The 25177-nt window shown below is 37.0% G+C and overlaps 2 protein-coding genes and 1 long non-coding RNA gene across 4 annotated transcripts; 1 reads left to right on the top strand and 2 right to left on the bottom strand.

Moving 5' to 3' along the window:
* Positions 1–297: 297 nt before the first annotated feature.
* SLC16A4 (solute carrier family 16 member 4) lies at positions 298–15577 on the bottom strand. Its single transcript, XM_070939651.1, has 8 exons — positions 15446–15577; positions 11761–11893; positions 11173–11316; positions 9666–9827; positions 8311–8871; positions 6536–6747; positions 4606–4699; positions 298–422 (listed from the first exon to the last, which is right to left on the bottom strand). The coding sequence occupies exons 1-8, from the start codon at positions 15575–15577 to the stop codon at positions 298–300; spliced, it is 1563 nt and encodes a 520-aa protein (XP_070795752.1).
* On the top strand, positions 2775–7901 carry LOC139314118 (uncharacterized). 2 transcript variants are annotated; one of them, XR_011600174.1, is made up of 4 exons: positions 2775–2890; positions 5689–5746; positions 6539–6661; positions 7139–7901. It is a non-coding gene; the product is annotated as an uncharacterized lncRNA (long non-coding RNA). The 2 variants fall into 2 exon arrangements; XR_011600173.1 differs by lacking the exon at positions 2775–2890 and having other exon boundaries at positions 5516–5746.
* A 3406-nt stretch (positions 15578–18983) lies between the features above and the next one.
* On the bottom strand, positions 18984–23433 carry LAMTOR5 (late endosomal/lysosomal adaptor, MAPK and MTOR activator 5). The gene is made up of 4 exons (XM_070941429.1): positions 23343–23433; positions 23110–23171; positions 20431–20548; positions 18984–19435 (listed from the first exon to the last, which is right to left on the bottom strand). The coding sequence occupies exons 1-4, from the start codon at positions 23375–23377 to the stop codon at positions 19375–19377; spliced, it is 276 nt and encodes a 91-aa protein (XP_070797530.1). The 5' UTR covers positions 23378–23433; the 3' UTR covers positions 18984–19374.
* Positions 23434–25177: the final 1744 nt, after the last annotated feature.

The following is a 25177-nucleotide window of genomic DNA, read 5'->3' as shown; positions in this document are numbered from 1 at the left end:
TTTGCTAAATGAAACAATTCAAAGAGGCCATTTTGACCATGGCACTTAGACTCTTTGGTGGTTGCAGGAATCAAATTAAAGCATCTATAACAAATAGCTGAGCAGCTTCTATTTGACCACATGCAACAATACAGAAATATATAATTACAGCATAGCTTATAGGCATGCAGAATATTAATATTTTTGAAAGACACCTTGTAGCCACTGTCCCATAATTAGTTTATTGTTGAAAATTTATGACTTCTACAAGATGAGTCTTTGGAGAATTGCAGAATCTTGTCTGCTTATATAGTGGATTCAATTTTCTTGTCTCCATTTTTGGGCTAAAGGTTCCAAGAATAATGAAATGGATGAAACAAGGAAACATATACCAGTCAAAATGAAGGACCATGCATATGTCTGTGTGTAATCATACAGCCAACCTGTAAGTAAGAGGAACATCAGGATTTGGTTATTAAATCATTCTCATTTGGTGTAGTTGTCTTTTCCTATCATTACTAATGCAACACTTAAAAACCATGTAGATACCTCAACAATACTGGGTTTGCATCATTTAACCTAAGTGGCAATAAATATTATGTCTTATATATTAATCCACCTTAATTGGTTTAAATTGCAGGAGCTGATGTCTTATTCCAAGGTAAATATATTTCATTCCTTTAATATTTCTTCATGCCATGTTTATTAAATAATAATCTGTTTCAATTTTTCTTTCACCAGTCTGTTAATTTTTCTGCTTGCTCAATCTCTGTATGTTAGGATCTGCTACTGAATCCCACATTTGAGTACATTGTTCGACAGCAAAGAAGAGATGGTGGCTTTTGCAGCAGTATTGAGCTATGGAGTACTTGAGTGGTACAGACTAAACATTCTTATACATCCACATATAAGGACGTTTTAATTTTGGCGAATTTTATGTAATATATATAGAATGAATCCTGGTAATACTCTGTAATATGATAAACTTTTAAGTATTAATAATTTTGAAAATGGGTAAAACACATCTTTTGAAAAAGTATATAAATTCATAATAATGATCTATTATCCTACCCATAACATTTATAGAACAAACTGATCTCTTATTTGGTGAGATCTCATTGGTGTTCACACAGTTACTTAGGAAAACAGTAAATCCCCAGGATCCCATAGCAATTAGGTTGTGGAGGATTTTCTTGCTCTGGCAAACTATTAAAATATACCACCAGAGGGCTTGTTCCCACATTGAAATAGTATGGCTCATATTTAAAGCACTCTGGAGTAGATCCTGCCTGAAAACTTGCTTCTATTGATTCACACTTATGTGGTGCTTCTATGTATTACATGTACGAATTGGATTACTAGGGGATCATAAGATCCTTGACAGTCTAGTTCTCTTCATTAAAATAACAGCCATATAGATGCTTCCTGTATGCAGAAAACAATCCATCCCCTCCAATTAATCTCATACACAACAGTGTCTGAACACATTCTTTTTATCCCTTAAGGCTTAATACCTATCTGCTTTTATAAAAATGTAGATTCAAACATGAATTTGGCTATAAATGTAACCCTCTGCTTGTTAGCTTGGCTATTTTGTACCTTAAACCAGGGGTGTCGATTTCATTGAGGGCCACATCAGGATTGTGTTTGACCTCGGGGGGGGGCAGGGGGGCATGTTACTCATGTCAGGGGCATCTGTGGCAGCCCAAGAGCCCTGCCAGTGAAAATGGGCTCCTGATTCTCCATTTTCAGTTGTAACGGTCTCCTGCAACCCTCTGCCAGCAAAAACGGAGCTTGGGCTGGCCGCATGTGGCCCTCCCAAGCTCTATTTTTGCTGGCAGAGGCATTGTGGGCCGGTTGTTTGCTGTTTCCAGGGTGGCCCAGATGGTGGGCAGATCTAAGCATCCTGTGGGCCTTGAGTTTGACACCCTTGCCTTAAACTATGGTTTTTTTTTTCTAATTTAAATCTACAGCAGATAACTTGCACCGAATGAACTCAAATGTTAGAGATATGAAAGAATATGCACATTTACCAAGTATACATATGGAATTCTGACCCTATTCTTTTTTTGAAGTTTCAAGTGCCTTAACATGGTATATACGGACATGATCATATTTCTGATTATTTCACTTACTCTTTTCTGTTTTTTTCAGGGCTATGAAATACCTTCTGAAACATATCCTGATTATACCAAATAATGTTACCTACAGAATTATTTAAAAACAGTACTTGCCATTTTGTTTTCAGTTCTTTTCCTAATAAATCCAGTGTTCATATTTTACTTCCAGTGCATATTATAAGGAATGTTTACCTCAGGTGAAAATCTTTGCAGTTAAGCGTCTACTGTCTTAAGAATGTAGGTTTTATCGGGCTCAAAGTATATAACCATGTAGTTTAATGGCGCATTCATTTTTTAAAAGTTGTTCTGCATTAGGTTTCACTATCTTGAATCACTGAATCCACATCCAATGGATACTATTAATCCCAGTTATGTAGATAAGATGCATGGATACAATTGCAATATAAAACACATACAAACTTTACAATGATTGTCTTCTGGAAATGAATCCTGTCTCACTAGTACTTCTCAGAATCCACTCTGACAACGGGACCATACCCCAGAAAGCAAGACGGCTGTGGGTTTACCATTTTTGTTGCTAGCTGCTAAGGAAGAGCTAATAAACTAGATTTAAATGTTAACACATTTAAATTTAATTAATTATTTACTAGAAGTTCTTCAAGAATTATGTTGTCATGTAGTTATTAATGTGTTAATTTTAAAACCTCTTACATTTTTTCTATTTGGCACAGCTCTTCAGAGGCAGTCCCTGCCCCATTCCCTAGAATATGCTTCAGGTGTGGGTCCTGCATTAACATCTTTCACAGTGAAGACTGATGCAAAGATTCCAGGTAGAACCTGTACAATTTCCCTATCCTCTTTCTGCATTTCTATTACAAAGGTATTAAGTTTCTTTGGTTAATTTCCTATTCCCAGTTCAGTTCAATAAACATTTTCTTCCTTTTTCCTCATCGGCTGACACTGGTTTTATCAAAACTTGAATCCTTTCCTTATTTTCCTCATGGGTGCTAAATAAAATTTTAACATTGTTGTTTCCCTTAGATTGTTAAATTGTGTCATTGGCTTTTGAGCTTCCATTACAATAGCTTTAAATAAACCTTTTAATTAATTCCCTTACCACATAGGTCGTGTCATCTCAAATGAAATGTAAGATCCTAATTCAGCTCTAGAAATATAAACAAGGATTGTATTTCATCTACATTTGGTCTAAACTGGATAAATGTAACTATTTAGCCTGGGCTAGCATGAAAGTAGACAGTGAAACTGTTAGTGTAGCCGAAGAAAACATTTGTTTAGCAAATCGGGTCTTTTTTTCTATTAATACAAAATACTTGTATGAATACAAAAAACACACATTTCTCCCCCCCCATCTGCCTCTTACACACACACACACACACACACACACACACACACACACACAGAGAGAGAGAGAGAGAGAGAGAGAGAGAGAGAGAGAGAGAGAGAGAGAGAGAGAGATGTAAACAACTTGGTCTAGCTGTAGCATTCGTGCTGTAGCATGTTTATTCTTACTCTTTATTCATGTTCCACTTATCAACATCTTTCCCAAAGGATATCTATTCTGAACAATAGCTACCTTCATTGCTGCCTTTATAAAAGAAATGCATTGTCTGTAGTACAACATGAGTGTTTTCTTTTATAATTAAGAACTGACAAATATTTTATATTCAAATTATTATTTCTAGGGCTGTGCAAAGGGTTCATAAGGTGTGCTTTACAATGTTTGGAGGCACCCCTCTTTCTGTTGTAAAAGCAGCTGTAGAACCTCCTTTGGTTCTGTGAAAATCACAGAATTTCACAGCCTTTTACAACTGAATAATCTTTATGGCTTAAATACCATAAAGACTGAAAAGTATTATCCTTAACCCCAAACAAAGAAGTTAAAATCTATCTATGTAGTTTACCTTGACTTTCAACTCTTTTTTCATAATTTCAGTGATGCATCTGTTTGGCTGACAGATATTTAAAATACAGATTTTGGCTGTGTGTACGCCCATAAGGTTTTTTTTTTTGAGGAACTAAGCTACTCATTTGGACCTACAAGGAGGTAATCTTATAATAGTAGAAAGGAATAATGCTCTGATATCTATTAACAAAAGTTTAAAAGAAAATTATAATGTAAGAAAAGATAACTTTACTACAAGAAGTGATTGAGGAAGAAATAAGGAAGATAATGATTTCTTGTCTCTAGTAATTGTGGGTGATACATTCTGCTATTATTCTTTACACAGACCGATCAGCATATCTGGCATTTTATGAACAGAAAGAAATCTCTGCTCTTTACTAGAAATAGATTTAAGGGTGATGAAATGAGGGAAAGTAGAAGAATATTTAAATATGAAATGTAACAAGTACAACATTGCCAAATTCTACACAGATACTTTGTTTACACTTTTGATAGGATTTTTCCTAAATGTAAAATGCATATATAAGTCACATTATAGTTTGTATTTTGAAAGAAAAATGCAGTGCACTGTACGATTAGAAGAATTATTTTTTCAAGGAAAGAAAATGATAATTATGTTACCTGCTATAGGAGGTCCCACAATAACTCCAAACCCAGCAATGAATGAAGCGACTCCCAAGGCACTGTGAAATCTGGCTGCACCTACAAGATCTACCTATTAAAGGAACCAGTATTTATTATTCAATAGACAAGTAAACAGATTTATTATAGTGCATGGAGAGAGAAAGAGAGAGAGAAGAGAGAGAGAGACACACACGGAGAGATATTTGTTGTATTCTAAGCTTGATAAAGCCATGTTTTTATATTACTATAGATACCTTTGTTGTAATTTAATAAAATTATAATATAGCTATAACAGAGCAAAACTAAATCATATGAGTTAAAGAACCTTAAATTTTCTTACATTGCCAACATTAAAAGACAAAAAAAGTCTCTCCCTTGTTAAGCATTCATACACGTGCACATTTTAATACTGTATAAAAGTGAACTGTTGGTTTCAGTTTATGAACAGCATCTCTTAAAGAAGCTAAAATTTCAGATGCCTTGGAGGCTGCCAAAGCAACCTGGTGATACTGATAATACAGGTTTCAGTTTTACATAGTACAAAGTATATGTTGAATGCAAATTGAACTCAAAAGACAATATCTCAAAAAATTTTAAATAGCCACTAAAAATCAACAAAAAATTTAAATATTAATTCCTGTTAGCCCAACTATTCCAAAACAACTTCTCTGATAAATTTCACATTTGAACTATACCACAATGTCAATGTGTTATGTGATTTGGGATCACATTCTAGCTGCTTGTCTATTAATAGTCAAATATGCCTAGCAGCTTTCAAAGCAGGAAATGAAGTCCCTGACACCTGACTACATTTCAGAGGTATTACATCTTTGCTTATTGTTTTATAAGTATAATAAGTCTCATTCCACAAAAGTATAGATGGAAGATAAAAGGTCAATGACATAAATGTTTTAAAATGTATTTATCAAATTTATATAGTCATTGACTCTAGGCAGTGTTGAAAATCAAGTAGGTTAAGTTGTCCAAATATATTTTAGGGGTTTAGCTTTCCATAAATATTTCTTATTAATTACTCTCTATGAACTATTTATTGAAAATGAGCATTGTTTTTTGTTTCAGTGCACTAATATGAAATACTGTGAGTGGGTTGAAGAGGATTACAATCCAGGAAACTCAGGTTAGGAGAATGCAAATATGGTAAATGAATAATTAATTTGAAGAAATAGCAATAGCATATCTTCAGTCTGGAGCTGTGTTTTCTTTTAAAACCTAATAGTTAAAAGTTAAATATGTAACATTAAAAACAGCATTTTTTGAGTCAGTGTTAATTCCTGGCAACTGTCTGAACTAGTGCCTGCAGTTTTCTTGGCAAGATTTCAGAAGTGGCTTACCATTACCATCTTCCTCAGCAGACTGTTCCCAGCAGGACTAGAACTCACAGTCTCCTGGTTTCTAGCCTAGTACCTTAACCCTTCCACCAAACTGGCTCTTAAAATAGCAGTAACCTAATAAAAATATTGGCTCTAAGATAGTGCAGATCAGTGTCTACAGAGATTCCCAATCATCCAGGTCACACTTGTCCCAAAGATGCTTTTCTAAAAGACAGCTATCTTGAGGGTTTTTTTCCTTGAAAATGTTTTGCTTCTCATCCAAGAAACTTCTTCAGTTCTGACTTAGAACTGAAGAAGCTTCTTACATGGGAAGTGAAATGTTTTCAAGGGTAAAAAACCCCAAGAAAGTGCAGATCAGTGCTTAATTAATAATAAATTAGGATCAGTAAAATATATTTTCAGTGTTTCTGTGCAGTTCTTTCTCTGCCTTCTAAATCCATGTTTCTGACTGGGCCTGAAACATGCAATTCTCCAGTTCTCTAGCACTGACTGAATTGAAGCAAATTTCATCATTTGGAAATGTAAAGTGCTACTGTTCTAATATTTTCATTGTTCAATTACTTTTTTCCACTTACCAGCACAGGAAACAACAGTGCAAGATATCCACCACTGAAAATGGCAAAAGTTACAGAGTAACTCATAAGTAATGGGAAGGTTGTAGCCAGAGGACACAGCAGATTAGTGAGCCCGCAAAGAATGAGGTATGTTTTATGGTAATGATATGTCTTAGTCCAGTTTTGATTAGCAATCCAGCCAGAGATCAATAAACTGACTGTCTCTACTATCCCTAAAAGAAAACAGAACAAAAACACATAATGATTTCTAAAACAGAATTCTTTGGGTGCTAAATAAGGATCAAAAAGACAGAACTGGCTCTTTGTAAATTTCTAAAACCTAAGTCATCAATATAGCACCAATGGACATAAATATATCTAGCAATAATATCTAGGTCCTAGTATCAGATTTTGTGCTCCCCCTAATTTTATTTTGTATTATTTTAATTAAAACATTAATAAACAGAAAAAGAATCATGCTGCAAAACACTGTGAAGAGCCATATGGTAAATATTTATAAAGTGGTTTATAAACTGTCATTCCAAGTCTGAGGGTAACCAGATTATTCTAATTCACATGAAGCAAAAATAATCTGCAAAATATCCTTTTCTATACTACTTATAGACTTGCTGGTAGATGCTCATGCTGCTTGGCTGTGGCCTCGTTTGTCAGATTTCTTATCTGAGTGGTAAGTCTTCCATCCATTTATATTTTCAGTTCTATCATTATCAAGATTCAACACCAAATTCCTGATGACTCTCATTCTCCCACATGTCTCAAAAATTGCCCAGTACGCTGTATGAAAAATTCCTGGATGCTGTAGTGGAGCATCTTTTCACCATTAGAAGACTCTTTTTTCCCCCCTTCTTTTTTTCTTCAGCTCCACATTCGATTGATTGAAGCCCAGTACATGTAATTATATGAATGTTGAATACTACATTTTTGCTTTATTTTTGTTAGGCATATGGAGCTGAAGTTCTGTTTCTATCTGATATATTCATATCTGAGAATTCTAAACATTTCTTCTATGATTAAACTCTACGCTTATTCACAAGCTCTGGTCAGTAATTTTATGGCAAAATGCTTTGTTAAATGAAATTGGAGTTTAGAATCTGGAGTAATACCCCTTAACTTTGTCCATCCCCCAAATTGCCCATTGGTAAGTTCTCTTGCTACATAAGCTGCTTGGTTTTTCTTCAAGAGTATCCAACATCAGGTTTCAAGTGGATTTGGGTCTGATTCCTCAGTTTCTTAACCCCTATTCCACATCAGTGTTTTCAAGCAAAATTTAAAGGATTGGTTTAAACTGAAAATGAATAATAAAGTTATTTTAACTATTGGTTTATCTCTTAAGAAAAATATGTAATAAAGATGGAAGCAGTTTTATACTGAGGCGATTTTTTTAAAGCTAATAAAATATAAGAACATATTTTGTTGTTGTCAAAATGGATTTCCAAAACTATACATAATTTTAGAAGTATGCCTTTGAATAAAAGGTCTTAATAGTTACAGCATAACCACATTTCATAAAGCTATATATTAAATATTTTTTCCAGTGTTATGTTGTAATTTCTTCTTCACTTCAGTATTCATCTAATAATGGAGTTAAGGTTTTGAATTTGAATCAACACACATGCCTTGATTTCTTTTGAGTCGACTTTTAAACCATAAACAACTATACATTTTGATATGCTCCATATGTAATTAGTGATTACATAATTAATATCATGATTTGCACTGATAGGTAATGGTGACATTTTACAAGAAACATTTTAAAAGTTTGAGATTTTTCTTACCAGCTACTAATATGATGTAAGCAGTATCCATTGGGTCAATACCCAATGTTTTGGCTCTGGCTGCAAGGTGGAAAGTTGGGATAAAATAGGCAAGCTGACTGAAGAGAAAGGACCACGTGAAAATAAAGAAAAAGGGATTTTTTAGGTGACAAACAACAAGATGGCATTGCTTCTGGATAAAAGGCTGTACCCTGGATTTTCCTTCCTCATTTGATTGGATGCAACTTTGATCACCAGTTTGGTTATCATTCTTGTAGGAGTCCATACAACTGTTTTTCTGTGGTGTTTCAGAAAACTTGTAGTTAATTGGGGCTAAATTATCAGACTGTTGTAGGTTGTCTGATTTAACACATTCTTGATTAGGACGATCCAGAATGTTCAATTCTCTGGTGCAGATTTTATCTAGACTGCCTTTGAAAGTCTCTGGAAACATACTTAGTAGAACTATTTGGCCTTCACTTTTAGGACCTATGTCTCTAGTTTTTCTCTTATAAACTGGCCGTAGTAGCAGGCTTGAAGGTACAAGGTTCAATATGATGCCGCCATATATCAATAAAAAACCTGAATGAATGGGAAAAGGTATTTTTAAAAATCATTTTTAAAAAATCATTAGTCACAGAACTAATTAACATCTGGATAAATTTTCCTGTTCAGGGCTATTTATTTTGGTAGTTTTCAAGCAGTATCCAACAATTTCCTTATTCCCTATGCTGTATGGAATCTACTTTCAGCACTGCTTGAAATTATGTTAAAGCTTTTATTCTTGTTGAAAGAAAAAGATAAAATTGACCATCATTAGTAGATATGGTAAATATCACTTTAAGTGAATAACAATATTAATAATAATGCATTTGACAATCATCAGAGATTGCCCATCTTTCCGAGATGTCCCCCTCCCGCCCCTCCCAATAATACTGATGAACACCCTAGGCCAGTATTAATTTTTATATTTTATAAGTGAAATTTAAAAGAAAAAAAATGTTTTCTAGCTATTTAAAATGAACCTCTGTTTTAATCTCTCAAATGTTATTTTGGCAGTATTTGTTTCCCGTGTGTCTCTGAGGTGACAAATGAATAGCAATAACTTGGTTTCTATAACTTTTTCTAAAATTGTCCTGTCAGAAACTCAGAGCAATTAAAATAGAAAATCTAAAGCACAATGTATCTTTCCTTTTGTATCAAAAGGATACAAAGCAGATTTCTCATTTCATTTATCTCACTGAGAGGAAACTCAGAGGAAACTGAATGACTGAAAGAGAATGAGAGCTCCGTTATTATTTGACTGTCATTTTAAGTTTATCAACTTACTTTCACATATTAACAGTGTAAAGATATAAGAAATGAAGATGACTAACCTTGCCAACCATACATTTCTATCAGGAATTGAACAAGTGGTGTTAGCACAACACTCAGCCCCATTCCCGAGCGGCCAATTGCATTGGCTAGAGCCAAGTATCTCCTGAAGTACTTAACTACCATGACAGCAGCTATCTGATATAACAGACAAAAACCCAGCCCTAAAGAAAGAAAACATCATGAGCAGAGGCAGAATCTTCTATAGGAATGTATTTTTATTTCATTTAATTAAACAGCCTTTCATGAATACAAGTAGTGAATCGCACAAATACACAATGATTTCAGGTGGACAGTTTTTAACTCTGAAGCAATTGTATTTTAGTCTTTACTTTTTTCCCCATAACAAGATAAATAATTACTTCCAATGATGTTGTTGGAAAAAAAAGAAAAAAAAAAGTTTGGATTGTTGACTGCTTATGTTGCATTCTAGAATTTCCATACAGAATTTTCCAGACAGATGTCTAGTCTGAGGTTTGGTAAATTTATTTTGAATCCAGTAATCCTTAATTTGAAATGATGTCATGTAAAAAAAGAGTAACTCAGTTGCTGACATAGTACACATTTAGGGACCATAATTCTGTGATATGATGTTACTATGTCAAAGGCTTAATCTTCTCTAAAACAAAATACATACAACAAACATGGAAACCTTAAAACCCTGGCTAATCATTGCCTTATCAGAATCAGCATCATGCCATCATTCTATATAATATTGCAATGTTGTTAAATATCTGACCAGCTTCTTAATGTGAAGTGATATAAAGGTAAGAATATATTTCTAAGAGTAGCAATATAACAAAAGCTTTTGTAGTATTTTATCTTTGTATCTGTCTCCAATACAAGCATTCAATTTAATCAAGAACTTTTAAAGTTTTAAGGACAATGTAAAGAAGTATGATTGAGTACTCTCTGGCCTTGCCTCAGGTAAGGAATTATTCATGTTCCTCAAAAGATGATGCAGGAAGGAACAAATTAAATACCATGGTTTTAAGTATTCCTTAATTACTTAAGGACAGAACATCAACTTAAAATAGTCAGTTGTAGTAGTATTCCATTTAACAGCCTCAATTTAGCAGCGTGGATTTAATGCACAATTTTTTTTGGATCTTGTTATTGTCCAAAATTCAGGCAGAAACAAGATTAAGGATGATGTGAATAGTTAACACAGCTGGCTAAAAGCAGCATCTGACATTGATTCCTTTCTCTGCCTTTCCTGAAGTACAAAGCCAAGTGTATTTTTGGGCTGGAAATATCTCTTTCACCATTTAATGGATTCCTCTTCTCTCTGAACAGTCCACTAAACTGAGGGGTTTCCTTTTCTGTTTTGCAGCACTGCCAGTCCAAACAGATTACAGGTCTTTTTGATAGGGAATAGCATTATGAAAATGCCCAGAAAATCCAACCTTCGACAATGAGCAGGTGATACACAATATCTTCCTGTATAATTTCAATTTCTGGAAAGTTTCTGGAGGGGCTTCTTAAATATACTTGACATGGTACGCTTACCTGTTAGGAGTCCCATAGAGACCCAAAGAAAAGGAATACTTGTGGCCAGTGTGCTAATAAGAAAACCAGCACCAACCAGGAGAGCCCCTAACAAGGAAGTTTTCCGTTCTCCTAGCATTTCACACACTGTAGTTACCAGAGGTGCTGGAACAGAGCAGATGGAAATTGGCATTAATGATAGCTCGAGAAATAGATACCACTTCTGGGACGGAAAACACCGAGGGGAAAATATTTAAGCTTTAAGGAATTACCAAACTATCTATTTTTGTTTATTAAACTTACAATGGTTTTCATAAAGACTTTGATTTATGAAAACTACACATGAGAACTCTAATGTGTGAGTTATGGTCAGTAAACCAGATTGGCAAATGACTAAAAGATGGGTAAATAGTTTTAACTCACAGATATAGGTAGGGGGTTTGGGGTTAGGCTTTCCAAGCACAGTTGGCATTCTGAATAAGAGTACCACCTTCCCCCCAGCTCTAGGGGCAAGACTTCGCAAATTGGACACCAATCATGAATGGGCCTTACACTGACATAATCTCAACACAGTCCAGTCAAGTGCATTTAAACCAATATTATACTAACCTGCTAGGAATCGAAGTGAGGACATAATGGAGCCAATCCAACTGACATGTTCAGAAGAGCCACCAATGTCTTCTTGAAAAGCCACAAAGAAAATGGCAAAGTTTTTCAGTGTTCCAATTACAAATACATTTACCTATAAAAATCATGAGTATCATATTAATTGAAATGCAAAATGGAGTATTAATTGGCACTCCATTGTGAAACTCTGCAGTGTTACGTTTAAAGATCAGAGGATGAAACTAGGCATCACGTCAGACTCAACAAAGTCCATCTAGTAACTGATCTGAGAAAAAAAAAATTAAGGGAAGAGGAATGGGTGACCTTTGCTGAAAGCTTGTAGTTTTATCATGAATATTTTGAAACCTGTCGTGTTTGCTCAAATAATGGTGATATGAAGTATTTTTAAAACATAAATTTCATGTTTTGGACTACTTTGGCTGAGCTATGATCTGTCAGCCTTAATAACATCACAGACTTTTGTGATGGTGAACAGAAGAAGGAAGGAAACTGCAAAATTTTCATACAAAATTGTGATAAAGATCAGGCTGAGGAGTCCCGGTTTGGCCATGATCACCAGAAGAGATGAATTTGGATATAATGAGAAGTCAAATCTATGTTTTCAAAAATGGAATGCCCTCAGAACTTAAGCTAAAAAGGAAAAATATATCTGGAAGAAGCATTGGATACACATTATAAACAATAATAACAAGTCCTTGTTTAACAACTGTCTGCAGTTGTGATGGTGATGAAAAAGTAACTTTGCAACCAATCCTCACATTTACAACCTTCCCAAATCTGTAAAAACAAAGGAAATGTGAAATAGATCATAAGCACCTAGCGACCAAGTAGACTGTCCCAACTGTCACTATAGAATTGACCCAGGGTCAGTGTTGCTGGTGGTGGGCCCACAATAGGGCAGAACATTTTCAATCCCATTTCTAAACACAGAAAGGGATGTGGTTTAGGCACTGGGCTGACAATGGCTATTGTCACCATAGGATAAGGTTGGCCATTAAAAAATATCCTGAGAAACATGATTGTGATGAGAAAGAACTGTGATGAGCTTTTTTGGCTTTCACTTTACAATAAAATCAACCTCCAACTCAACTAACCCATCAAACCTATACAGCCTAGGCTTTTCTTGGCATTGTCTAGCAGTTGTGTGCTTCTAATAAAATTCTAAACAGCAACATTTCCCTTGCTGCAAAACCCCACATTACAGGGATGCAGAGTGCAGACTGTGCAGTGGTCGGTTTCTATTCTTTTAGAAACTATTTTGAGTTAAATAGAACTATTTAGTTTTGGATAAGCTTGCTAAACAATCCATTGTATCAAGAATGCCATTGGGTTGGTGTGGGAGAGTGCTATAATACCCTTCTCCCTTTGCATTCAGTTCTGCTTCATATATTTCTCTGCCCTTCCCCACACTTTTCTCTCAGACGTACACAGCTTTCTGCTTTTCTTCTGTTTCTCTGATATATCACACAAAATATTTGGGCTTTTTGACAAAGCCCATCGGCAGTCCTCAGTGTTATGGATTCCAGTATCCTTTTGAATCCCCTGTGAAAGCTTGGAATTGGCTTTCTTTTAGGATACTGCTACTTTACAGTTGGATGAATCTGACAATTGGGGAATGGATGTGCCACAGATCACAGACACAATTACATCTATGTAAAGTGTCTGGGAAAGGTCATCACTTAGTTCAAAGTGAGAGATGAGGTACCTGTGTTTCCCCGAAAATAAGACCAGTTCTTATTTTCTTTTGGGCCCCAAAATAAGCACTAGGGCTTATTTTTGGGAAGTGCCTCATTTCCCCCCCCCCCATGTACGGGAGACCCACTTCTGCTTGTTCATGGTGGGGCAGAAGGCTGTGCAGTGCACCAGTGCCACTGCTGTGAAGCAGGGGAGGGTGGAGCTGCCCCAAGCGCCCCACACAGGCTTACCTCAGGGCCCCCGCAGCCAGGCCACTCATGCCCCAACATCTGCCTTGCCTCACTGCAGCAGTTTGGCAACCCCATCCATCAGGATCCTGCATGGCCACTGGGCCACTTGTTTGCAGCCGCAACGGAGCAGGAGGCTGAGTTACGCACTGGTGCCATGGCCACAAGGTGAGGCAGGGGGTGGACCTGCCCCAGATGCCCCACACCGGCTTACTTCAGGGCCCCTGCAGCCAGGCCATCCATGCCTCGAAACCTGCCTTGCGACCACGGCACCTGCACCGCTCAGCCTCTTGCTCCATTGCATCTGTGAGCAAGCAGAAGTGGGCCGGTGGCCATGTGGGCTCCTGCTGCACATGGCTGTTAGTGCTGCCTCCACAAGGCAGGTGTCAGGGCGTGGATGGCCTGGCTACGGGGGCCCTGAGGTAAGCCAGTGTGGGATACATAGGGCAGCTCCACCACCCAGCCTTGTGGCCGTGGCATTGCAAGCAACCAGATGGAATGGGTGGCCGGACAGCTGCACAGGCTCTTAAGTGGGGCTTATATTAGGCACACACATAAAACATGCTAGGGCTTATTTTCTGGATAGGTCTTATTTTCAGGGAAACAGGGTATTAGGTATATTAATAATACCTAATTGTATATCTCCTCCTTGGGCCAAATGGGAGATGTCCTGATTCAGTGCTTGCAGGCAGGGTGAGACTCAAGCAAGAGGTGAGTGGCTGTTCACTCAGAAGCCTAGTGACGTCAGGATTATACCATCTTTGATTCTTGAAGTTGTGCTCCTTCAGAGAAAACCAGCTCATAATATTAGGATTCTCCTGATTTAGAGTTCCTGGTAAAATAGCAGATGGCAGCCATGACTTGGAGGGCATTTGCTCAGCTCTGGTTAAACTGCTAATTGTAGCCCTACCTGCAAGGATGCACTGAGTAGTTGCCCACACTCTTGTCATCTCTTTTTTACTGTAATTCACACTATATGGCACTGTACTATTTCCCTTTCTGTAGGGAACTGTAACACACAACCAAAAGCAAACTTATGTCAGAGTTAGCCAGATGTTAATTTTTTTACAGTAGGAATAGAGCACCAGTTTTCCAGATGTTGCTTTCAGCATGATCTGGAGAGGAATACCTGATTGGTATACCACATTCATCACCAAAAATCAATTGTAACTTCTATACAGACCATACTTACTATGTCCTTCAGAGTAACACAAATTGCTTATTACCAGAGACAGCAGGAATTTCATGGATTCACATATCAGTCTATATGCCATGATTTACTCAACCATAGTTTGCTGCATAAGCCAAAATGTCTGGCTAAATGCTAAAACCAAGCAAAATTATAGCTAAGCACAGCACATGATTTCAGCGAATAGTTCTCCAATTAAATTCATAGTACTAATTCTAAAGATACTAGCTCTAGAAAGATGCTAGTGTATAGATCTTGTACTACAATTTGTATTCTTTGATGTTTTCTATTCTGTTAAGAAATCTGCAAATGATTGATAAGTTCTTACCAAAGGGGCAACAATTCTTACCCATTCCTTAAGTTCTTTATATAGTTTTAGATTTTGGCGACATGTTATAGGCCATTTAAACTGAGAAAAACCTCTCCTTTTTTCTTCAATATTTTTAAATTTCTACACACATGATAAAATCAAGTGCCTTTTGTATTTGTCATGACTTTTAAGCAACACCAAACCACGCACTACATAGTACTGGTAACTTATCTGCTTCTTACTTACTAGAAAAAAGTTGAGAACAATCAGCCAGCCCCATCCTCCATCAGGAACTGCTGTGCTATCGGGACCTTCACTGTTTTTATTACTTTCAATGGATTCCCCATCCTTTTCTGAACACCAGGCAGTTGCTGCCATTGGCGTTACCAGAAATGTAATAACCAAGGCAGTCTGCCTCTCAAAACATGTCAGCACAATTGCTTTAATAGGTATGTGCTGCAGGCTTTCAATTTAATCATTAACCAAATGTCTTAAAGGATGAAATATAACCAAGATGGAACTTTAATTGCTATCTTTTTAGTTTTCCCCTCTTTTCTGTTAGCAAAGATTGGCGCTACTGTTGCTTCATGGCCCCTGCCAATGCTTTTAAGTAAACAAAGATAGGCCTTTAAAATAGGCATTAAAATAAAGTTGTTCTATAGCCTCTGGATTTTTAAAATGTGGGTCCTGACAAGCAGACCAGAATCTGATGAAAATAGCCCAAAGCTGTTTCTTTTGTAATATGTTAAGCTTTGCTGCTTCCTCTTTATTTGCTCTCTTCTCCTTTTTCTCAAGCATATTGTTCAGTTCCGTTTAGTTTGCCAGAGCACCTGTAACAGTTTTGATCAGCAAGTAATCACCTCTTCATCTTCTCCAGTGTAATCTTTCCCCTAGCAACAATGTAATTGAAGATTTTTTTTTTATTTTTTTAAGAAACCCTAGTTTGATCCATTTTTCTAAACAAGCAGTTATGGATTGTTTAACTTTCTAGTAAGTTTTGACATTGACATTAAAAATATTAAATAGAATTGCTTTAAAAATTAACTTTGTTGTGCAAATTTTCAGATATTACTAATGAGCTTGTATTTGTTACAAGATGAACAGGACTTCCTAGATGATTTTTTAAAGAGTCCTGACCCATCAAAAGGTTTCAATGGAGCTACATGTTATTTGTATTCATTTTTGTTGTTAAACATACAAATTTATCTGACCAATATATAATCAGTAAAACAATTTTAGAGATCACAACTGAAACTATAAATATGGTTGTAACTCCAGCAATTTAAATCAGTTTCCTTTTTTCAATTAGGTCCTGCCTTTTTAATTCAGCTTCAAAGAGAGGTATGTTTCATTGACTGAATGCCAATTAGTTAGATTGGAAAAATCACTTGTTTCTGATATCCAGGCCATGATATTGCACTTTCTTTTATTTCATGGTTGTAATAGACTTTAAAACAGTAATACTCTACAGTTTTACATTTGAATAATCAAAAACCATTTTCACAAGTTACACAGTGTCCTGAGGGATGGTTATTATCAGCCACAGTCCTTTAAAAATAATTGCTTGAAAGCCAATTAAGACTAACCCAGTGTTTTTCAAATTTGGTAATTTCAACTCCCAGAATTCCCCAGCTAAGAGAATTACATGTCTAGAGAAGTTGTCACTTTTTACTTTTCTTGCTGACATAAAATAGTTTCGGAAATGGCTTGACACAAAATCATCAGTACAGACTTGTAAATTTAACTTTCCTGCATTACATAAAAATCCTCAGTGATTTGGATTTAGGATGTTCTTCTACAGTGCAGATGTCATATTGCAGTAGAGCCAAGGTTTGGTTAGATATTTTATTCTTAGTGTGAATGCACACATCGAAACAGTAGTACTACGTTGTAAACAGTGGTTTACTGCTGTGGTTAGTAATTATATACATAGCTTTGTGTTATTTTTTCCTTTCTGCAGAAACTAATTGCAAGCTAACGAAGCCCTTTAACTACAATGCCAATTTGTGCATTGCAGCAAGGAACAGGCAGATTCAGCTAAATGTCCAAAGGACACAATACTCATCCAGATGTTTTCTTTCTCTATGGAAGAATGTCTAGTGTTCCAATCATATTCCTGACTAGCATTCAATACAGAGCTGAGGAAATCTATAGTCACCCACATTGTCAACTGCGTCAACATTTAAACTACCAGTCTCATATTCCCTCCCAAAAAATCTTATCTGTTTTACCCACAATCTTGGATGGTTTTACTATTATTTACCATTACAATTTAAAAGTTGAAAGGAAGGGAACAATAAAAATATTTCAGAATCTAATACAAAGCCCCATAAGCTTTCTCCTGTATACCAGGGGAAAGAAGTCTGAAGGGAAATTTTCTCCACCCCCAAATGTGTAGTTGGGGAAGGAGTCTGATGGGCCATTGTTTATATTGGATTCTGCAGAGCTCTGCCCATATTCAAGAGAATGCAGACTCTTGTGAATGTCTGTGGAGTCCCTGGTGCTCTGATGCTGTTACTAGTATTGGATAGAATACCGATATTCTGCAAGCAAATAACCAAACTCAGAAAACAAGGACTCCACAATTCAACCTTGAGCTGTAGATCATCCACCTAGGTAGCATATTTCTTTCTTTAGGAACTGCTGAGTATAAAGACAGCAAAACCTCTATTCTGCTTGTACAGTAAATATGTTAAGACTTCCAGCCTTTCTTCTGTGCAAGCTTATCCATCCCAGTGATGTGTATTTATCAGGTAGCTGATTTGTTGAACATGTGAAGATGTAGTTGGCTAATTTGTGGCTCAGGATGTTAATGCCAATCTAGCCAATGAAATAGATTTCAGTCAATCATAGTCTAAATAGCATGTTGTGGAAACATATGGTACTTACTGTTTCTGGCTCTATGATCCTTTGCTACCAGCTTCTATCATCATTTCCATTTCTTAAAAAAAATTATCCCCTTTGGCTAAGTAGACTCTCACAATGCCAAATAATTACTTTTTTTGGCAGAAAACTAAGGGCATCAGATTTCTTTCAAACTCTTGCTGCTAAGTATTTTAATTTTGGAGCAGCAGAATTTTAAGAGTAACTGAAAGGACTTATGTAGTTTTTACTTGGATAGAAAGTCAGTAAAATTGTATTAAAAACAACCCATATACCATAGGGTATACCATCTTGTTCTATTTTCTTGTTAATTTCCTTTTATTCAAACAGAACCAGAAGCAGTCCCAAACCTTAATTGAATTATGTCCCTAGGGCTTAACTCTGATGAACTGTTTTCTAAGTATAAGCATACAAGTTTACATCTTAAAATTTAGGGCAAGAAACTTAGTATTGAGCCTGTTGGTATGTTTTTAGTAGCCAGCACATAAAAGAATGTGATAGCCTCATCAACCAAATAAGATCATGACATTAGTTAATAACTGGTTAGAGGAGAAGTTGTTCTCATTTATTTTCTAGGTTACTGTTCAGAAAAGAGCAGTGCAAAAACCACATTGCTGTTATTATGAAACACCTATAAATATTTATCAATATGCAAGGAGGCAATACTTTTTTTGCCTTTTTTTTTTTTGCAAGGTGGCAATATTTGACCATCCTTGACTGATCTAGAAAGTTATGCTGAATTGGTCATGATCAGTATTTGGACTGAGATAGGATATCCAAAACTATAGACTAGGGTGAAAAATTGAAAAGTATCTCAGAGAAGACGACAATGGCTAACCTTTTGCATTTGACGGCAACAAAGCTACATAAATATGGCCACGTAAATCACCAAGAGCCAAGCTTGAGATGAAATAGACTTTTAGTTTCAATGTGCCAAGGAAGAAGACAAGATTTTCTTAACAGATTCTTCTGCTACATCCAAGTAGATGCACAATATTTAGTCAAGATAGAACGCATTACTGTCCTCAACAATTTTTTGAATTCCTCTAACATTGGGGCCATCTGTTAAGTTGCTGTCTTTCCAGCAATAAAAAAAAAGTGCTTCATTACTCAAAAGATAAACAATGGAAGTTCTGTAGATACACTGTATCAAGATAGGCAAGTGAGGATGTTGATAGATTTAATTAGGTTCTGGCTTCATGAGTTTGGATATCCCATTTGTATTAATTGGCAGAAGACAGTTCCACAAAAGTGATTTCTTGAAGAGCAATGAATACTGTGAATGTGCAAAATTAAGATGCCATTTTATGTACTGCCACTATGATGCCATCATGCTTCTGGATCATGATATTGCTGGAAAAAAACAAAACAAACAATAAATTATAGATGTTTTTTTATATTGTAAGCAAACACAAAATATTAATGAAAATAGTGCAGATTGGGGTTATTGATGATTTTATAATTCCTATAGTTACATAACTGGTTGAACCTGGTGTTTTATTTATTGAATTTATATAGCCACCCATCTCACTTGCGTATGACCTTGTCCAGAATATACAATACAAAAATTATATAATGAATACAATTTATACATTTAAACAGTGAAAACACTATAATCATTAAACATGGAAGAATGCAAACTTATACCAGCCATTTAATGGACTCCATGTTTCCATGGGAACTCCATACCCAATGGAAAACCCAGGTTTATTCCCAACGACTCCAAAATATAGCTCATGGGGATAATAAAAATGAATTAAGGATTCAAATCCTAGATTAAGAGCCGCAGTGGCACAGTAGTTAGAATGCAGTACTGCAGGCTACTTCTGCTGACTGCTGGTGCTGGCTGTCTGCAATTTGGCAGTTCGAATCTCACCAGGCTCCAGGTTGACTCAGCTTTCCATCCTTCCAAGATCAGTAAAAAAAAGGACCCAGATTTTTGGGGGCAATATGCTGACTCTGTAAACCGTTTAGAGAAGCCTGTAAAGCACTACGAAGTCTAAATGCTATTGCTATTAAAAGAGCCAGTTTGGTGTGGTAGTTAAGGCATTAGGCTAGGAAACAGGAGATGGAATTCTAGTACCATAAAGCCAGCTGAATAACCTCGGGTCACTTACTCTTTCTCAGCCATAACAATCAGGAATCAGGCAATTGCAAACCATTTTCAAAAATAATTACCAAAGGGTTTTTTTTTGTTGTTGTTGTTTTTTACAAAAATTAGGTTGAAAATTGCCAAGAACACTCCAGAGCTTGGAGGCAAAAATAGTAAATGAATTCTCCCTGTAATGGACTGGGATCCATAACATTTATGGAATGTTGGTCTTTAAAACTGTATTAATTATGCTTACCCAGTGTCTGATTCAAGACATACAACAGGAATATCTGTTGGATCAGAAATTAATTTTGCTGCTTGCTGGGCCAAAACAGATATTACACCTGCATGCTCATCTGAGAGGGTGCCACGACCTAGAAGATAACTGTGCATCATTTAAAAGAAAAACGTTCTGTATTTAGCTGTGAAGAAGAATAAATGTTCTCCCCAAATAATTAACTGCAAATTGCAGGAATTGTCTGGAATTCTGACAATATGTCCAGTTACTACCGGTAGTTGCAAAGTCAAAGTGCACTGAAGGACTGATACAGCTATATAACATTTTCAGAAACTGGTTGACTAATAAAATCCTGAAACAGTTGGACTTTTGGATATGACCAAGGCTTTTATTATGTCACTTATTTGCTACAGCTTTACAATTATTAACTAGATTCTGGGTCTAGCAGAGGGATGGAAAGGCTTGTCTAATGTGGAGTTGCTAATTTTGGCAACTGTAAGTCAGAGGTGAGGAAGGTTACCTCTTGGTCTCCTTTGTAAGCTCCAAGCATCTTGGTGCTTTCCTCTTATCCTTAAGGAAGAATGCTTTTAAAAATAAAAAAAAAAAGCCTCTGATGATCGTGCGGCTCAGCTGGGTATGGGGGGGGCAGGGATTTTTGCTACCAGTTCTCCGAACCACCCGCCGCCATCGCTACTGAATCGGGCGATCCGGTCTGAACCGGGAGCATTTCACCCGATATGCACATTTGCAGATGATGGAAGCAACATTCATATAATACACTCAATTGCTGGATCTGCATAACCACAGTGAACCAGAAACTAAGAACATGCTGACTAAAATTCAGTTGGCTCAGTAGTTTTGCAAATACAAACTGCTGCAACAAAACTAAGGCCCTTTCTTAGATGGGGGTGGGTGGGCCTTCAGACAGCCACTCATGCCTCAGCATGCCTATCTAAAACCTCTGCTTCACAAACCCACTAGTTGGTTTGCTTCCAAATGCAATTTAAAGAACTGTTTTCTATAAAGCCCTACATGGCATAGAGCCTGGTTACTTGAGGGACCACCTGCTTCCCATAATATCTCCTGGCAAATTCAATCCTATAGTGTTGGCACGTTCTGGGTTCCTTCAATTAAACAATGTGATTTTTCAGAACCTCAGAAGTGCCCTTTCTCTGTAGCTGTTGCCTGCCCTCTGGGATGAGGTTGCCCCCAAGATCTAGATGGCCCCCCCTCTGTTGTTGCCCAGAAAAGCCATGAAGGCCTTTGGCAAGGGAGAGTGAGACTACACACTGCATCATGATTGCATCTTTTATCTTTATTTTTTAAGGCTTAATTGGTTTAATTGTAATTTCTTTGATTGCTGTGAACTTCCTCCAGTTGCTGAGAGTTGAGTGGCAAAAAAAGTTTAATAAGCTGTGATTATCACTGCCACGTTTCTAGCTTGGATTCTTCATTGCTGCCAGAGAATAAGATGTCAAAATTCTGGATAGGCATTTCCAGAGTTTAAAAGAACAAACAAAAACAAAACACCACTTGCTATTTCATTAGCAGCAGGATTTAAAGGGGGCTAACAGCAAGAGGCCCATATAAGCCAGGTTTGTGGACCCTGTTAGAATTTCTAAACAAAATGAGAAAGAAAGCTTGGATGCATCTGAAAATGAGAGAACTCAGCCATCAAGGGGACTGCTTGGGCAGAAGTAAAAAAATAAAAAAGCAGTTAAAGGGGATGGGGGGGATTATGGGAAAACTGAGTAATAAACCCTATTTCAGAGGTCTTCAAACTTGGCAGCTTTAAGACTTGTGGACTTCAACTCCCAGAATTCTCCAGCCAGCTATGCTGCCCTATTTCATTTTTACTTCTCCCAGCCAAAAAAATAAATAATCTAATACAGGTAGTCCTCGATTTACAACAGTTCATTTAGTGACTGTTCAAAGTTACAACGGCACTGAATAAAGTGACTTATAACCATTTTTCACAATTACCTTTGCAGCATCCCCATGGTCATGTGATCAAAATTCAGAAGCCTGGCACCTGGTTCATATTTATGACAGTTGCTGTGTCTGTGTCCGTGTGTCATGTGATCACTTTTTGCAACCTTCTGACAGGCAACATCAATGGGGAAGCCAGCTTCACTTAACAACCAGGTTACTAATTTCACAACCAGTGATTCACTTAACAATGGTGTCAAGAAAGGTTGTAAAATGCGGCGAAACTCACTTTAACCAATGTCTCACTTAACAACACAAATTTTGGGCTCAATTGTGGTCGTAAATCGAGGATTACCGGTACATCCTAAATTATCACGAAACTACTTCCAAGAGAGTAGTTTAGACTGGGGGGAGAGAGGAAGCACTGCTGTATAAGGCTTTAATCGAAATTCAAAATAAAGCAAGAACTGAGAAGCGCAGGGACGAAGGTGCAGTGCTTGAAATGGCATGGGGACTAAAGCAGTGGTGGGATTCAAATAATTTAACAACCGGTTCTCTGCCCTAATGATTTCTTCCAACAACCAGTTCATCAAACTGCTCAGAAAGTTAAAAACCGGTTCTCCCGAACTGGTGCGAACTGGCTGAATCCCACCACTGGACTAAAGTGTTTAAAAACGAAGGAAGGAGAAGACAAGCGGATTTGGAATACGCGCAGAGCTTTTGGCGGGGTGAGAAGGAGGCTTCTGTCCCCGGAAAGTGTCTACTTACAGCCCAAATTTAGCCCCTGAGAATCGGTGCAGAGGACTCCCGCAATGGAGGGATTCTTCATACTAAGGAAAAAGGAGACGGCACAGGTGAGAGTTGAACCGGCCAGAGAAGAAACCATCCCCCAGCCCACCCCCCACCAACCACAGGCCGGCTGCCCTTCTTTAAAAGGAGCGAGAGAACCTGCCGGTCGTTCACGTCCCGCGGGCAGGAGCGCCGTCCTTAGCGTCACTTACGTATCTTCCAAATGCGTCTCCAGCGTCCCTTCCATTTTGCCGACCGCAGCTTCTCCGGCAGCCCACGAATCCTGATCAGCTGATCCGGAGCCACGTGACTGGCAAGGCTCAGACGGTGGCTCGCGAAGACCTAAATTCCTCTCGGTGAAAAGTAACGCCGTTCGGAAAACGCGAAGAAAATGGGTTTCTGCGGAAAAGGGATCGCGCTCCGTTGTTTAAAACACAGCTTGTTTAGGTTTTTTTGTGTTTTTTTTTATACGGAACATGTATTTGTATTGGAGAGTTAAGATTTGTTTTATTTCGTCGGCGAGATAAATAAATTCCTCCTATCGAAAATGATTTTAGATTTTTGCTTGGGGTTGAGCATCGTTTGCAACCGTTGGTGCCTGCTTGCACATAGCTAGGATCCTAACATTGTGTGTGAATAATGAAATAATAGTTTTTAATTGGTTTTAACTGGTTTTTAATGGTTGTGTGTGAATTCTCCAGACTGCTTAGCTTTATGTTTTCATTGTGTACGCCGCCCGGAGTCATATGCGCTACACGTTAGATTTACTTATGTCTACTAAGTAAATAAATACAATAAAACCATATATAAGTCTGATGTTTAGCATCAGATCAGAAGCGCCCTGTTTAGCTTTCTATATCGGTATCAATTCGATGCTGCCACCTAGCTGGGATTTATTTCACAGTATATCCTGCCGCACTTGTTTAAAGGGACCGGCAGGCAGTCATAAGAAAGAGCAGGGCGGTGCTGAGAGATGGTGCTTATAATTAGGGGGGGAAAAAGAAATCCAGCATCTCTTTCACCGACATTAGGTACTGCAGAAAGAGGATTATCTTGAAACCGGTTCTTAGATCCATATTCAGATAAAAGTAAGAGAGTAAGAAACCCAAATTTGAATAGCTTCATAATCTGTTTAAGGCATACACACAGTGGTGGGATTCAAACAATTTAACAACCAGTTCTTTTCCCTAATGATTTCTTCTAACAACCAGTTCACCAAAGTTAACAGTCGATTCTCCCAAAGTGGTGTGAACTGGCTGAATCCCACCACTGCATACACAACATCCAAGATTTGATCAACTGTATCAAGTTTACATACAATTAAATTATAAAGAGCCTTCCCCTGAATTTTTGAAGCCCAAATCATTCTTTTTACACTACTCAAATATATCTTTTATACATGTAATGTGATAACATGTATTTCTCATATTCCATTAGCTACATTTATTACTGGGAAATTATAAAAACAACAATTTTAAACTATGTTTGTCCAATTTGTCCATTTTTCTTTATTTTGTATTAAACATGTACTTGTATTTGAAAGCTAAGGTCTATTTTATCTCCTGCCAAAGACAGATGCCTCCCATTGAAATTGATTTTAGATTTTTTACAAAAATGAGGATGAAATGTTTACTTCTAAATGTTCAACCAGATTGACTCCCAGAGCTATATTTAATGATTAGAAATGTTGCTTCCTAAATCAAATGCCACATTAATTCTAGTGCATCAGCACTTTCCCCTGATGAGATAGTCAGAAGCAAAAAGAGTGATGCTTCCTTTGCCACTTCCAATCACCAACAGGAATGTGAGATATGTGCCATCCCATCTGTCACAACAACACAGAGCTTGAGTAAGACACTCTCTAAGTTAGTTGGGGAAAATAACATTTTATCATTCTCTGGACATGGAATTATGATCAGGAGAGAAATTTTTGTCATTCTAGGCAAGGAGGAATCAGGAATGCAAAACAGTGCTGGATTTATGGTACATATATCCATTTGTTTTACATCCAATCTCCATATACTATTATTATGTGCATTTAATATTA

The sequence above is a fragment of the Pituophis catenifer genome, unplaced genomic scaffold (assembly GCF_029215685.1).
Source record: "Pituophis catenifer annectens isolate HBS135680 unplaced genomic scaffold, rPitCat1.0.hap2 SCAF_3, whole genome shotgun sequence".
Taxonomy (NCBI): Eukaryota; Metazoa; Chordata; class Lepidosauria; order Squamata; family Colubridae; genus Pituophis; species Pituophis catenifer.
This window is presented reverse-complemented; position numbering and strand designations above follow the sequence as displayed.